The 15,378-nt window shown below is 46.8% G+C and overlaps 1 protein-coding gene across 1 annotated transcript; it reads right to left on the reverse strand.

Moving 5' to 3' along the window:
* Window positions 1-2,310: 2,310 nt before the first annotated feature.
* On the reverse strand, window positions 2,311-15,155 carry LOC118075202 (extracellular tyrosine-protein kinase PKDCC-like). The gene is made up of 7 exons (XM_035097082.2): window positions 14,089-15,155; window positions 10,922-11,044; window positions 9,447-9,718; window positions 8,897-8,976; window positions 8,675-8,779; window positions 7,253-7,429; window positions 2,311-4,080 (listed from the first exon to the last, which is right to left on the reverse strand). The coding sequence occupies exons 1-7, from the start codon at window positions 14,812-14,814 to the stop codon at window positions 3,935-3,937; spliced, it is 1,629 nt and encodes a 542-aa protein (XP_034952973.2). The 5' UTR covers window positions 14,815-15,155; the 3' UTR covers window positions 2,311-3,934.
* Between the last annotated feature and the right edge of the window lie 223 nt (window positions 15,156-15,378).

Raw genomic sequence — 15,378 nt, forward strand, 5'->3', positions numbered from 1 at the left:
GTTAAAAGTGGCTGGCCACTGTGAAAAGAGCGTAGGTGGGCCTTTCTTAACTGTGAGCTGCAAAGTTCTTGGTTCAAAGTTCGCCTCAGCCATGAAGTCACTGGGTTGCCTCTGGGTTTCCAAATTAAGACATTAGGTAAAGGTAAAAGGACCCCTGACCATTAGGTCCAGTCGTGACCGACTCTGGGGTTGCGGCGCTCATCTCGCTTTATTGGCCGAGGGAGCCGGCGTACAGCTTCCAAGTCATGTGGCCAGCATGACTAAGCCGCTTCTGGTGAAACCAAAGCAGCACACGGAAATGCTGTTTACCTTCCCGCCGGATCGGTACCTATTTATCTACTTGCACTTTGATGTGCTTTCGAACTGCTAGGTTGGCAGGAGCAGGGACCAAGCAATGGGAGCTCACCCCGTTGCGGGGATTCGAACAGCCAACCTTCTGATCGGCAAGCCCTAGGCTCTGTGGCTTAACCCACAGTGCCACCCGCGTCCCTTAAAATTAAGACATTGCAAAAGTACAATTGTGTAACTGCCACCTCTATCTGGGTTGTTTCGTTTCGTTTTGGGCCTAAGAGAAAGCAGCTTTCAGCGGGTGCTGTTTTGGCTTATCAAAATCACCCCCAGCTGATTTTTCTTCACCCATTTGGGTAGGAACATCTGTACTTTCTCATTACCACAGAGGAGTGGAGATGAGAACATTGGGGCATGTAAGGTGTATATTCAGCCCCAAACCTCCAAATGCTTGCACTGCTCTGAAAGAACGATGTAAACACTTAAAATCTGTGACTAAGGCCACATTCATACCATATATTTAAGCACTATGGTACCAGTCATGGCTTTCCCCACAGAATTCTGGGAGCTGTAGGTTGCTAGGAGACCCCCTATTCCCCCTCACAGATTCCCCTATGCATTTCCCCTATGAAGAGGGACTGATTGCTAAACCACATTGGGAACTGTAGCTCTGCGACACTCAGCTCCCTTAATAAAACTATAGTTCTCAGAATTCATTGAGGGAAGCCATGATGGTTTAAAGCTGTGTCATAGTGCTTTAAATGTACAGTTTGGTGGAAATATGGCTAAAGCCCGTTACTTACAGCAAACCCACTGAAATCTAGTCTTAAGCTGGCCATAACATTCAAGCCCATCGATTTCAGTGGGTCTACTCTGTATGACTTATATTTTAAGTATTGCTCCAAGGCCGATATAATTGGGTGTGGGGCCATGCTGTGGAGGATAATTATATTCCTGTTCCCTGCATTTTGTAGAGTGTATGTGCGTGCTCCTGTAATATTATTTTAATTTAGTTTTAAACTCTTTATGAAGTAGTTCATTGCTTCAGGAAGGAGCCTTGCCAGCATTATAGCATATGGTTTTATTGCGTTTTTATGCTGTTTCCAGTCTTTCTTTTGCCTGAAAATGGGACTCTTAGAAGATGGCAATGCGTTCAAGTTTCCCCTCATACCAACATCTAAGCGCATTGCTTTCCTTACAGTATAAGCCTGTTTCTGTTCACTCAGAGGGAGGTCCCTTTGACTTCAGCAGGGGATGGATACACTTCAGGCTTTAAATTTTTTATTTTACTAGAATGTTGTGCAAAAGGGACAGGTTTAGAATCAAAGAATTCTGAGCGTGGGAATTGTTTCATGTTCCAGAACTGAATAGAGCTTATGATCCTCTTCCGGCTACCCCAGGTTTTCTGTATTTTTCCGTAGTATTACTTAAGGTAGAGACTCATTTTGTTGATGCCATTGTTAAAACTACTCAAACTGTCCAAAATTATTGCTTACCTCCTGCAAAGACTTGCACAGGTCAAGGATTTGGGCCACCCGGCAGGGAGCGGCTCTCTGGCAGCCATGACACATTTTAGACTGCTCTCCAGCAGTCAAGGGAAATTAAGACTAGAGTTCTACCAAACGGTCCTGATCCACCTTCATTCCATCCTTGGTGTGTAGATAGTTAGGGTGTACAAACCCCCGACTTGAGACGCTAACAAGTGAAACAGACCCGATTTCTTTCTTAAGAAGTCAGAATGTTCATGGACATTCCATGACATCATGGCAAGTCAGCCAATAACTTGTGAGGATAGGCTTTTGGCCAACACTTCATAGTAGCTTTTTAAGATAAGATATGTTGTTGTTTGCCTGGGACCCAGGTGGCGCTGTGGTTAAACCACTGAGCCTAGGGCTTGCTGATCAGAAGGTCGGCGGTTCAAATCCCTGTGACGGGGTGAGCTCCCGTTGTTCGGTCCCAGCTCCTGCCAACCTAGCATTTCGAAAGCACGTCAAAATGCAAGTAGATAAATAGGAACCGCTACAGCGGGAAGGTAAACGGCGTTTCCATGTGCTGCTCTGGTTTGCCAGAAGCGGCTTTGTCATGCTGGCCACATGACCGGAAGCTATACGCCGGCTCCCTCGGCCAATAATGCGAGATGAGCGCGCAACCCCAGAGTCGGTCACGACTGGACCTAATGGTCAGGGGTCCCTTTACCTTTACCTTTATGTTGTTGTTTAGTCGTTTAGTCGTGTCCGACTCTTCGTGACCCCATGGACCATAGCACGCCAGGCACTCCTGTCTTCCACTGCCTCCCGCAGTTTGGTCAAACTCATGTTCGTAGCTTCGAGAACACTGTCCAACCATCTTGTCCTCTGCCGTCCCCTTCTCCTAGTGCCCTCAATCTTTCCCAACATCAGGGTCTTTTCCAAAGATTCCTCTCTTCTCATGAGGTGGCCAAAGATAAGATATGATAACCATTTTAAAAAAAAGAAAATTAACTGCAATCTGTTTTCAGAAGGAAGAAAAAAGCAATCCCATTATATAAAACATGCTTTTTATACATAATTAGTTTGAACATTTTGCTCAGCAGGATTTCTTTCACTGAAAGTAACACTGAAAAAACCTCCAAGGTTGATACTTAAAAATAAAATAAAGTCTGTATGTCAAACCAAAACCACCACCAGCGACTCTGTATCCCAAAATGAAATACGTGTCCCTCTTTCTTTCCTCTTTACTGGCTATGGTGAAATGATCATTTGTCAGATATATTGTTGTATTTAAGAAATACATGTGTTGGGAAGTTAATGGAGTCACAAAGGCTACTGTAATATTCCTCTAAGACAGGCATTTCTTGTCAAGGAAATTAAGAGATCAATAGCTCACAACTAGTCAAGAATGTCAGGGCACAGACATCTTGGCAGAAGGCATACCTCCCCCTTGATGTAATCTAGATCTGCGTATGTGTGTCTGTGAGAAAGGACACACTAGATTTAGGAATTTCAAATGGAGAGGAAGACAGGGAGAAAGCGGACTTTTGGGTTCTGGAAAGCGCTGGGAGTTGAGCTTTCTCTCAGGAGAGCTGTTGTGAAACAGTAGAATTTGCTGCTGGGAGTGTGTGAGCCTAGGAAGGTGGACCTGTATACTTGTAAATAAACTTTAGGACACTTTGACACACCCTGAGTCTGCAGTGATCCCTACATCCAAAAGAAGATAGCAGCCAGGAAGCCTAAAAGAGCTGAACAGTGCTGATCATGAGGGTGGATTTATCTACTTGCAGGTCTATTGGGAACAAAAACTGTTATCTGGGACAATAATTGTGTGTATGGCAGCCTGGTTCCATTTATGCATGTTCCCAACTGGACTGATGCGACCATATAGAACCTACACAACAAGGTATTTTCATGGTAACAACTATTGCTTGGCTGACACAGCTGCTGCCAATCCATTATAAGGCTTTAGCGGTGCTTTAAATCAAGTTCTGCACATTTTTGACCGTTGTGCATGGGATTATGTAACCAACTTGTCCAGGTTATTCCATTTTATGAAAAAGGAAGGTTTGCTTTGATCTTTCAAACACCACCCATTGAAAAGTCCCAGAGGAAGATCCTGAAGCAGAAATGAAGCACATCGTCAACTCTTGAGTGGATGAAGTTAGTCCCAGTGATTATTCCTTGTCCAAAAGCTCCGTATTCTCCCAGTCTCCTTGTAAGAGGCTTGTCTTTGAAATGGCAGATCGCTTAACATAAACCACTCTGTCGCCGCCTGGAATTAATTCGGTCAAGTTGCTTCGAAACAAAGCAAGTGGCCTTCCTGAAGGAGAAAATAATTTTGAGAGGGGGGTGGGTGGGAGAACAAATCAAGATCCGTAAAAGCTGCACCCTGGGCCAAGGTAAAATGAGAACACTGGAAATGTAAAAGCATTGCAGAAAGAGAAAACAAGACGTCCAATCTAAGATGTAAGGAATTCCTCCAACATTGCCTATTACAAGCCAATGTCCATGTTGCATTCGCTGCAATTCTCCCATGGTGACTGGAACCTGTCCTCACCCAAGGTGTGGTCAATATTGAGCGCATAGATCACCACCACCAGTGACAAATCTCAAAGTGGCAGCTATCTATAGTTAGCATAGAATGCACCTGTTAGCTTGATGAGTGGGGCAGCCTGATAGGTCCTATAGCTCTGAAAGTACTGAACTGGCTGTCAGTGAGCTATTGGGCCCAATTCAAGGTACAAGTAAAGGTAAAGGGACCCTTGACCATTAGGTCCAGTCGTGACCGACTCTGGGGTTGTGTGCTCATCTCGCATTATTGGCCGAGGGAGCCGGCGTACCGCTTCCAGGTCATGTGGCCAGCATGACAAAGCCGCTTCTGGAGAACCAGAGCAGCACACGGAAATGCTGTTTACTTTCTCGCTGTAGCGGTACCTATTTATCTACTTGCACTTTGACGTGCTTTTGAACTGCTAGGTTGGCAGGAACTGGGACCGAGCAACGGGAGCTCACCCCATCGCGGGGATTCAAACCGCCGACCTTCAGATCGGCAAGCCCTAGGCTCTGTACAAGTACTGACATATAAAGCCCTAAATGGCTTGGGATCGAAGCACCCGACCATCTCAGACCCTACATTCAGCAGATGAGGTCTTGGTGGTGGTGCTGAAAGCCCTCGTAGCGGTGTTTCCCTAATTGTGGAATGCCCACCATGATGACATGCACTGTCTCCATCATTATTAACTTTCAAGAGGAGTTTGAAAACACTCCTGTTTTCCCAGGCATTTGCTGGCTGAAGAATACTGTTCCTGGCAACCTCAAGAATGAATATACTCAGGTGTTCCACTCAGTGGTGGAGCTTCATACTCCGGCACTGGGGGGGGGGGGGTAGAGAGCAGGCAGGGTCGGGGCTGGCACGCTCCCTGCAGAAGCCACGATGGCACCCCACCGGGATCGCGCTGCTGGGGGCGGTGCGCTCCCTCCGCACTCCTCTTCCTCTGCCAGTGGTTCCACTCCAAAGTAATACCCTACAGGTGAGCAGGGCTGTGCTGCGTTCTGTCTCCTAGCATCATACCTGCCAAGTCTCCCGCTGAAAAATGCATGATCAGCAGCGGCGCGGCACCGGAAGTTGCGCAGAAGCAACTTCCGGGGCAGCTCTGACTATGCGTGGGCACCAATAAATCGGGCAGAGCGGCACCGGAAGTCGCTTCTACACATGCCTAGCGGCCATCTTGGTGGTGGCCATCGCCATGCGGCCACCACCAAGATGGCCGTCATGCATGTGTAGAAGCGACTTCTGGTGCCGCTCTGCCCTATTTCCGGTGCCCACACATGGTCAGAGCAGCACCAAAAATGGAGGCTCCCTGGCAGGTAGGAAATCTGGGGGATTTCCGGGATTTTTCTCCATTCGGGAAAACAGCGTGAAACGGATTAAAATCCGGGGGTTTCCCGTGAAAAACAGGATACTTGGCAGCTAAGCCTAGCATTCATGCATACAGGGCGAATAACTGCAGGGAAGGACGTGCATGGAACATGTGCAGAGGAGGGCAACCAAGATGATCAAGGGTCTGGAAACCAGGCCTTATGAGGAATGGTTGAAGGAGCTGGGTATGCTTAGCCTGGAAAAGAGGTAAAAAAGGTAAATATCTCAAGGGTTGTCATTTGGAAGATGGAGCAAGCTCCTCCCCCCCCCCCCGCTCTGGAGGCTAGGACTGGAACTAATGGCTTCAAATTGCAAGAAAGGAGATTCGGACTAAACATTTAGAAAAACTTTCGGACGGTAACAGCTGTTTGGAAATGGAATAGTTTCTCTTGGGAGGTGGTAGACACTCTTTCCTTGGAGGTTTGTAAGCAGAGGTCGGGTGGCTATGGATTGCTTGAGCCGAGATTCCTGCATTGCAGAGGGTTGGACTAGATGACCCTTGTGGTCCCATTCAACTCTATGATTCTACACGAATACTTCCATAAGATCCACAGCCCTGATTGTGCAAGCTCCTTGCCCACAGCTCTTCGTGCTGTATGCATGGGGGGCATTCAAGGGGAAGAGCAAGTAGGGGCACGTAAAATTGGGAGTGGGGCATTCCACACTTCGGAGGCTTGCAAACAGTAGCTGTTTCCCCCCCCCCCCTCTATCCTTAACTGCAATGGCTGGTTTGCTTCAGTCTGCATCCTTCGTTATTCACATTAAGGGTAATAGCTTAGATGGCTGCAGACGTGTCAGCTAAACAGGATAATTGATGGTATAAGATATATCTGCCTGGTTGCACACGCACCCACTAGCTGCCTTCAATGAAAGGCTATAATCAGTGCTAATTACAGGGCATTTGGGAAAATTTGTTGGTCTGGGGAAATAGGTAGATAAAAAGAATATCTTAAATATCATTGTCGTAATTAAAAGAACAGTGCTCTTTCATCTCGAAATACCCCGAGGTATTCAGAACAAGAGCCGATGCATAACAAGCGGATTACTTCGCCCTGTCACTGGTTGGAAGATCTGGAAGCTGTCTTAATGACGATCCAGATCAAAAATAATTACCACAACAAATGGAGAGAGATGCAACTCTGGATTGGAGGCACGAGAAGAAAAAATTAGCCCAATATAAGCTTTAAAACAGAGTTATTTGTAGAGTCGCCCCTTTATGTTTTCAAAATTATTTAGTATTTGATTGCTAGTGTAATGATCCACCGCTTAGCACTGCTGTTCTGCTGTGAGCGGCTTTCGTCATATTGACACGGAAAAGCAGCCTGCAAATTTAAATAATAAATAAAAACAATGAGGACTGGCAGAGCTTTAATTTGAACAACTGCACGAACACAGAGGAAGGTATAATAGGTAACTTAAAGGGCACTGCAAGGAAGCTTACCTGTATTTTAAGTGAATCTTGAATGTGTTCTAGAGAAACTACGGCATTTTTCTTTTTTAAAAAGAAGAAGTTGGGGTGGGGGGTGGGGAGAGGATTGGCGCTTGTTAGCAATATTATGTCACTTCCTCTCACCTGTCCATGTTGTCTGCAGAGTGATGAAGAAATGTTGGCACTGAGGATGGGAACTGCAAATGGCAGCAGCTTCTTCTTCATTGTGAACAGAGAGCAAGCACCCCAAGTGGCGATAGGATGGCCAACACTTGTAGTCCTCTGTATCCCTGCTGTGGAAGCCCTTTAAGGCAATGTAGTCTTGGGGAGGGGAAGAGACAGATGATACGATGTATATGTATGCAGCTGGAAACAGAGAGATGCCGTACTTTCCTGTGTATAAGACGAGGTTTTTTTTTTTTACTCTTAAAATAATGTTCAAAATTGGGGGTCGTCTTATCTTAGCTGCCAAGTGTCCAGTTTTTCACGGGAAACCCCCAGATTTTAATCCGTTTCCCGCTGTTCTCCCGAATGGAGAAAAATCCCGGAAATCCCCCAGATTTCCTACCTGCCAGGGAGCCTCCATTTTTGGTGCTGCTCTGTCCATGTGTGGGCACCGGAAATCAGGCAGAGCGGCACTGGAAGTCGCTTCTACGCATGCCCGGCGGCCATCTTGGTGGTGGCCGCATGGCGGTGGCCATCTTGGTGGTGGCTGCATGGCAGCGGCTGTCACCAAGATGGCTGCCACCATGCGGCCACCACCAAGATGGCCGCCGGGCATGCGTAGAAGCGACTTCCGGTGCCCACACATGGACAGAGAGGCCCCGGAAGTTGGTTGCAATTGGTTGCAGCCGCAAGCAGGAGTTTGTCAGCTGTGTGTGATTGGTGGCTGCGAAAAGGCCTGTTTTGGATTGGCTGCTGCTGTGGCAATTGGGTTGGTGATTGGTGGCTGCAGCAAGGGCTCTTGTGGATTGGCTGCCGCTGCGGAAAATTGGTGTGCGGTTTCTGGCTTCTGGTGGCAAACGGGCAGGTGCTTGGCAGCTTCGGTGACGCATGAGATTGGCAGTGTTTTTCAGTCGGGTGAGTGATTTTCAACATTTCCCCCCGCAAAAAGAAGCTCAACAACTGTGGGCCATCTCCCCCCCCCCTTCTTAAATTGGAGTCCCCAAAAATAGGGGTCGTCTTATACACGAGGGCGTGTTATACATGGGAAAATACGGTATTTTTGATTTGGCAATCAGTGGGAGAAACAGAAAATGATGCCTTTATTGGTGCTCTTCCCTTAGCAGATGAGCTGTGAATCTCATCTCAGTGTGGAACATGCTGTCCTTCTCTTAAGAGGACAATACCAATTGCCAAGTGACCCCACCCCACCCCGCAGCCAAGGAATGTGAGTTGTGCTGGCCACCCTACTGAAATCAATGGGATTTCAGCGAGCGATGAGTAGCTTTTCACACTGATCTCAATGGAAACTTATTTCATTTCTACCGGGGCTCACTGCCGTTCCCCCACTGAGATCCAACCATTATGTAAAGCCCGTAAGAGTATATTGTGTGAAATACGTACCTTTCAATTGAGAAGGCTTTTTCTGCAGATAAAGTCCAGACTTGTATAAATGCAAAACCCTCTGAAAAGCTCTCAGGGTTTCATTCGTTCCGTATCGCAAATCACCTACAATTGCAGAAGAGGAGGGGGCGGGGATGATTTAAAGGAGGAATGTGATTTAAAGCAGCTCTTACTTAATTTTTTTTTTTTTTAAAAAAAAAAACCAGTTCCATTAGAATGTACCTGTGGCATTCAGGATATCCTTCAGAATGGGTTGCAAAACAAAGGGTGCAGTATGTGGCAGGAGATAGGTGAAGAAATACCTGCAAATAAATATATCCATTTTAAAATCTTAAAATTCTGTGTCAAAGATCTTCCACAAAGATTCCACAGCACAAGGCAATTAAGAGTCATGTGTGGTTAAAATCCTACACTCATCTCTCCTGAAGTTGAAGGCTTGCTTTATGATCTGAAAGCAAGCAAAAAAAAAAGTCCCTAGGAGTTCCACACACACATTTGATTGGGGGATGCCTTGATGAGCACATGGATACTTTGGTACATGTGGATACGGCTCTTTCGTTCGAGTCATCCTTTAACGGTTAAATAATTATATTACACATGCAATTAAATGCTATTAACCTTAACTTCTTGCCTCCAAAAGGGAGTTGTCCAAAGTGGATTCTCAATAAAAAGAAGGCACAAAACACCCAATCATTGAAACACAGCAGCACTGTGAAAATCAGGATGTTGGTTTTGGGGGGGCATTTAAAAATATAATAATCACCCAACATACCGGTAAGCATTGAAGAGGTTCCTTTTCTCATTTATTCCTTCACACTTCCCCTGCGCAGAACATCTGAGAAAGAAGCTTTTGGTGGGGAATTCCAGGGTGCAGTCCCCATCCCCTTTGCAGGACAACTCCTCAGTGCTCACATCATCCAGGTCTGCGACTTTGAGGACCCCGTTCACCATCACAAACTGCCTGGGCTGGAAATCCAGGAGGGCCAGGGAACCCAGAGGAGACTTTGCCAAGTAATGGAGCAGCTCAACCAGCTCTAGGCAAAGCTGAAAAGAGAAGGTGAATACACTTTTATTGGTTGGGAGCATCCGAATAAACAGAAAAGGGGTGGGGGGATAGCTAACATTATTTATTTCATAACATCTATCTCCCTGGTTGCATCAGGAAATCACTGAGCCTGATTGAGCACAGCAAAAAAGAAAAACCTAAACTCCCACTGACAATTATGTCCCTAGACATCCTTAAAGCCTTTGATTGTTTAGAGTGGAAATTCCTCTTAGCAGTATTAACCAACATGGAATTTGGCCCCAACTTCCTACAAACCCTTGAACAAATTTACTCCCAAGCTTCAGCAAAATGTAGGATCAATGGAATGGACTCTAATACCATAGCAATACGAAGAGGCACAAAACAAGGATGCCCAATATTCTCCCTTTCTATTCATCCTGGCCCTTGAACCCCTAGCATTCCGAATCCGGGCAGCCCCTGACTTCAAGCGTGTGGTAATAAAAGGCTAAACCTATAAATCAGGGCTCTTCGCAAATGACTTGATGGTCATAACACCAGACCCCACAAACACTACAGCCAACTAAAGATACCCAACCATGCCCTACTCCCCCCCCCAACCTTTCTCACTACCAAGAAAGATGTATGTGTGTATGTGGGTATATACATATACATATAAAACAAGTGACACTGGCATAAAACCCCACAAATATATTAAATATTACCAACCAAACCCCTCTTCCCCCTTCTCTCTCCCACTTTTCTTCTTCCCCCAACTTATTCTGTATAATGTTTCTGCCCAAGATCCTGGAGAGCTGTTGCCAGTCAGAGGAGGCAATACTGAAGCTAAATGGACAAATAGCCTACACAATGCAGCTTCCTATAAGAAGTAAAAGGACACTTTTACTCTGGTCAGTGAGGGGAGGGTTGGTTTTATAGCAAACCTGGGTGAAGATCGTTTTCTTTCCTTGCATTATAATTTAAGGTCACATTCCCAGGTTCATTTTATCATTTTATTTGAGGCTTTAGACCATACAGGTGAGTTGCATTTTTTTAAAAAAAAAAAATAGGGAGCAAGTTTATACAGGTGAATTGCAATATATATGTATATCAGAGCAAGTTTATTCAAAAGACTTTTCATCAACAAACAGAGAAGATGATGATCACTATCACTCCCATCTGCACTCAGCCAGAGTCCTGGGATCTTTGAATGAAACGAGCTCTCTTTGTTTTTGTTTTCTTACTTTAAATCTCTCCTCCCAGGGTGTCTGCAGAAGTTGAATCATCTCCAGGGGAACACCCAACTCCAAAACGGTGACCACCTTCATTTCAGGATCTAAGCTAGGATCATAGCACTGACCGTGCAACTGTAAAAAGAGGAAATGCAAAGATTGCCGTGTTAAATATAGATGGGAATGCTGAAATCAGCTGGATGAAAAATAAGATCTGTGTGTGTTTTGCAGAACTGGCGAATACAGATCTTTGCAGTGGGGTGGAGGGAGGGACACCCTCAACGGGTCTTAGGGATTCCACAGTGGGAATATTCCTATGTGGTTGTGATTTCAAGCATGCTGATACTACTGGATAGGAAACCATAGCATTAATTAGTCTGCATTTTGAAGTTGAATGTTTATACCACCCAAAGAACAGTGAGTGCATTCCCATTGATGTTTATTTACCATTAACCTAGCCAAGAGTAATTTCGATTCCAGAGAGCTACCTTTTTTATGACTTTTCCCTCCCCACCCCCTAATGAGCTCTGTCAGGTCATTAACAATAATTGAACCAAGAAAGAGTTTACAGGATGCAGATGTAAGAGCTTCACTTATCTAAGGTACTTTTGTGATTAAACATTTCCATTTCCCTGCAACCCTGCAGAGTTTCTCAGGCACACAAGTGGACTGCCACATTCACAACCGTCCCCACCCTTTCTTTTAGGCAAATATCTCTTTGGGTGGAGGGTGGAGGAATACACAATGCCATTTAACGCTGCAAGCCTAACCAAGTCTACTGGGAAGTGCACCTCACTGAATTCAGTGGGGCTTACTGTATTTCCAGGTAAATGGGTTTAGGATTGTAGCCTCAGCTAGCAAACTAGTGATCATCACCAATTGAGTTCCATAAGTTAGCAACTAGTACTAAGGCTTGAAGAGTATAAAACAGATGTTCCCAAACTGCGGTGAGTGTCATTTGGTGGTGTGGTTAATGTGAAGAACAGCAGCCGCTATGAATGGTAGGGGCAGCACATTAAATATTCCTCTTGATTTTTAATTGTGTTTCCATTGCTTCTTTTAACTTCTCATATTGCATTTCATTATTTCTTATTGTGTTTTATATTCTACAGAATGGAACACAAGAAAATAAAAATCATGGGAAATGCCATTCAAAATCATGCTGCACCTAACACAATGCGTTACCAGTTGTCATTATAACAGGCAGAAAACAGAGGTCCGCCAAGATCTTCAGCAATTTTCAAGTGGTGGTGGTGGTGGTTTGAGAACCACTGTTTCAGAAGGATTCCCCCCCTGTCAACTCCTGCAAATCCAAGAGCAGCCATTAAGTGTGCAGTTGAACAACATTATTCTTCAACTATTAGGAGTCAGGTAGCTCCCGTGGACCCCAAGGACTGCAAGAAGATCAAACCTATCCATTCTTAAGGAAATCAGCCCTGAGTGCTCACTGGAAGGACAGATCCTGAAGCTGAAGCTCCAATTTTGGCCACCTCATGAGAAGAGAAGACTCCCTGGAAAAGACCCTGATGTTGGGAAAGATTGAGGGCACAAGGAGAAGGGCACACAGAGGACAAGATGGTTGGACAGTGTTCTCGAAGCTACCAACATGAGTTTGACCAAACTGCGGCAGGCAGTGGAAGACAGGAGTGCTCTGGTCCATGGGGTCACGAAGAGTCAGACACGACTAAATGACTAAACAACAACAAAGCTTTGGTGATCTACTCCAATGTACTCAGAGATCTGTCAGCAGATCTGGATCTGCCTTCTATTTACCCCGGGAGAAAGAGGAAAGTGGCCCAGAAGAAAGGCAATCTAAGTCTAGACATTTCAAGACAGTAATTCATGGGAAGGTTTGTTCCTCTTTAATAAAGTACAAATTGGCGAAGAAACAACCAGGAAGTGGAGCACTTAGGAGGAACAAGGGAAGTGGCAGATCATAGGATGCAACATAGTCTTCATAACCTCCATAAGCAATTATCACAGGCTTATCTCACTTAGAAGAAACAACACACCCATGCCAGTATAGGTGCTTTGATGGGAGAAACACTGCTTAACAACTCCAAAACTCAGCTGGCAGAAATACCTGTACTTGGAATTACATCAGCTTAGACTGTGATCGCAATCGCTTTTGCTTAGAGAAAAGCAAAAAACACTTCTTCTAATTAAACACATCCAGTTGCAATCAATTTAAAGGGGTAATGGTCAAAGAGTGTTGGACTGGGACCTGGGAGAAGCCACTCAAGCCATGAAGCTCACTGGGTCACCAACTCTTAGCCTAACCCAGTATTTCCCAAACTTTGGTCTCCAGCAGTTTTCGGACTACAATTCCCATCATCCATGACCGCTGGGCTTGCTAGCTAGGGATGATGGGAGTTGTAAAAAACAGCTGGAGACCCAAGGATTGTGAGGATGACATGAAATGGGGTGGAGGGTCATGTACACCACATTGAGACCCTTGGGAGACAAAGGTAGTGTATGATAGAACACATAAATTTAAGCTACAATCCTTGGAAGTAAGATGCACAGAATTTGGGATTTGCTGCCATGTGAATTTGCCAGTAAGCCCCATTGAACAAAATGGCAATTGCATCCGAGTAAACATGCCAAGGATTGTGCAGTTAAATTGAAGGCCAGAACAGTACCCAATCCCATAACATTTCTTAGTGTGACGGTTCAAGTCCTGGGCCACGTAGACAATAAATAATAATATCAATAATGAAAATCCGACTACAGTTAAGCATGCACAGACTGAAGTTTCCTTCCCAGTGAGTTATCACAGGTCACCCCCCACAAGTGATATTACCGCGGTGGGGAGTTTAAAGTACGATTTCCACGTAGGGTTAAGCCTGCCCCTGCCACAATCTACTATACGCTTCCTCAGAAGCAGTGTGCATTCTGCTCGATGGGGCTTCCTCGCCGGAAAGTGCGCACAGGAAAGCAGCCTTAATCCCAGCGCAAACTGATTTCAGATTACAGGTGCTATGGCATAGAATCATAAATTGGAAGGTACCCCGAGGGTCAACTAGTCCAACCCCCTGCAGTGCGGGTTGCAATCCTAACAAGATAGGATCGCACCACAAAGGCGCGCACCGGGCTCCTCCCGCCTCAGATTATTCCATCCTGCAGAGTTCCCGATGAGGTCGGCATTCCCCTGCCTGCCCAAGACCGGTGATACGTGCCTTGACGATGCCGGGATGCTCCAAGCTCTGCAGCAGAACCATCTCTTTGAGCAGCTTGTAAGCGGCGAGGCGGTAGCAGCCGCTCGGGTGCGCGTAGCGTTGCGCGCAGCGGCTGACGTCGCGGCCGGCCGGGTGCACGGACTTGAGGGCGACCTCGTGGCCGCCTCCGCGCGGCAGGACAGCCCTCTGCACCAGCTTGGTGATCCCGGAGCCCACCAAGCGCACGCCCGTCGCGCCGCTCAGCTCCGCGCAACCCAACGCGCCCGCGGAGGCTCCGCGCGGCTCCGCAGCGGGAGAAAAGGCGCAAGCCGCCCGGGCGGAGGCAGCCAAGCGCCGCAGATCCGCCTCCCGCTGCTCCAGCTCCCGCATCAGCCTCGGGGGCATTCGGGAGTCCAGCCGCTGCCAAGGGCCCGAGGTAACGAGGGCCAAAGCGAGCAGCGCAGGAGCGGCCAGGAGCGCAAGGAGCGCCCCGGACCTCGCCGGCAGAGCGGAGCCCGGGCGGCGGGGCATGACCCAACCTCCGAACAGGCGACCATCCAGTGCCGCGTTTCGACTCTGCCTCGCGTGGGAATCCGGGTCAGGTTCCTCCCCAGAGGCGTGTCTGCAGCAAGCCGCCGCCCAGCTCCCTTGGAGAGCCTCGTTTCTCCAATCGGGAGGGGAAGAAAACAGAGGGAGGCTTTCGATTCTCCTAGAATGGTAGAGTTGGAAGGGACCCCTGAGCATCATCTAGTCCAACCCCGCTGCAATGCAGGAATAGGCAGGAGGGGTCGAACCTAATCCCTCGGCGTTAACAGCATCTCGCTCTAACCAAGCTAACTTCCTATCCAGGCATCAGAATTTGGGCAGGGAATCCTGTCCAGAGCTGCTTTTCAGGGCCAGCTTATCTTGGAGTGGGGCAAGGAGTGCTGAAATCCGATAGGCGAGGCCCTGAAATCAGTGCGGGGAAGGGCTTAGTAGCTTAATACCTGTATCTGTTTGTATGCAGATTCCTGGGTTCGATTCCAGGGGTCTCTAAGTAGGGCTGGGAATGTCTCCTGTCTGAAACCCTGGAGCCCCACTGCCAATGCCTGATGGGCCAGTGGCCTCCTTCATAGAACATGCCACACATGCACAGAAGAAGAAAAATGGAGATGAATGATTCATTCACAATATACTGTACAGTAAACCACGAAAGAAACTGTTGCGTTCATAAGCATGGAATCACTAGGGTAAGTTCTTAAACTGTGGTCTGGGCTGCATTTCTGGGTGCTTTCTGAGGTCTAGCTGAAATTACAGAAGCTTTGATCACAT

The sequence above is a fragment of the Zootoca vivipara genome, chromosome 1 (assembly GCF_963506605.1).
Source record: "Zootoca vivipara chromosome 1, rZooViv1.1, whole genome shotgun sequence".
Classification (NCBI taxonomy): Eukaryota; Metazoa; Chordata; class Lepidosauria; order Squamata; family Lacertidae; genus Zootoca; species Zootoca vivipara.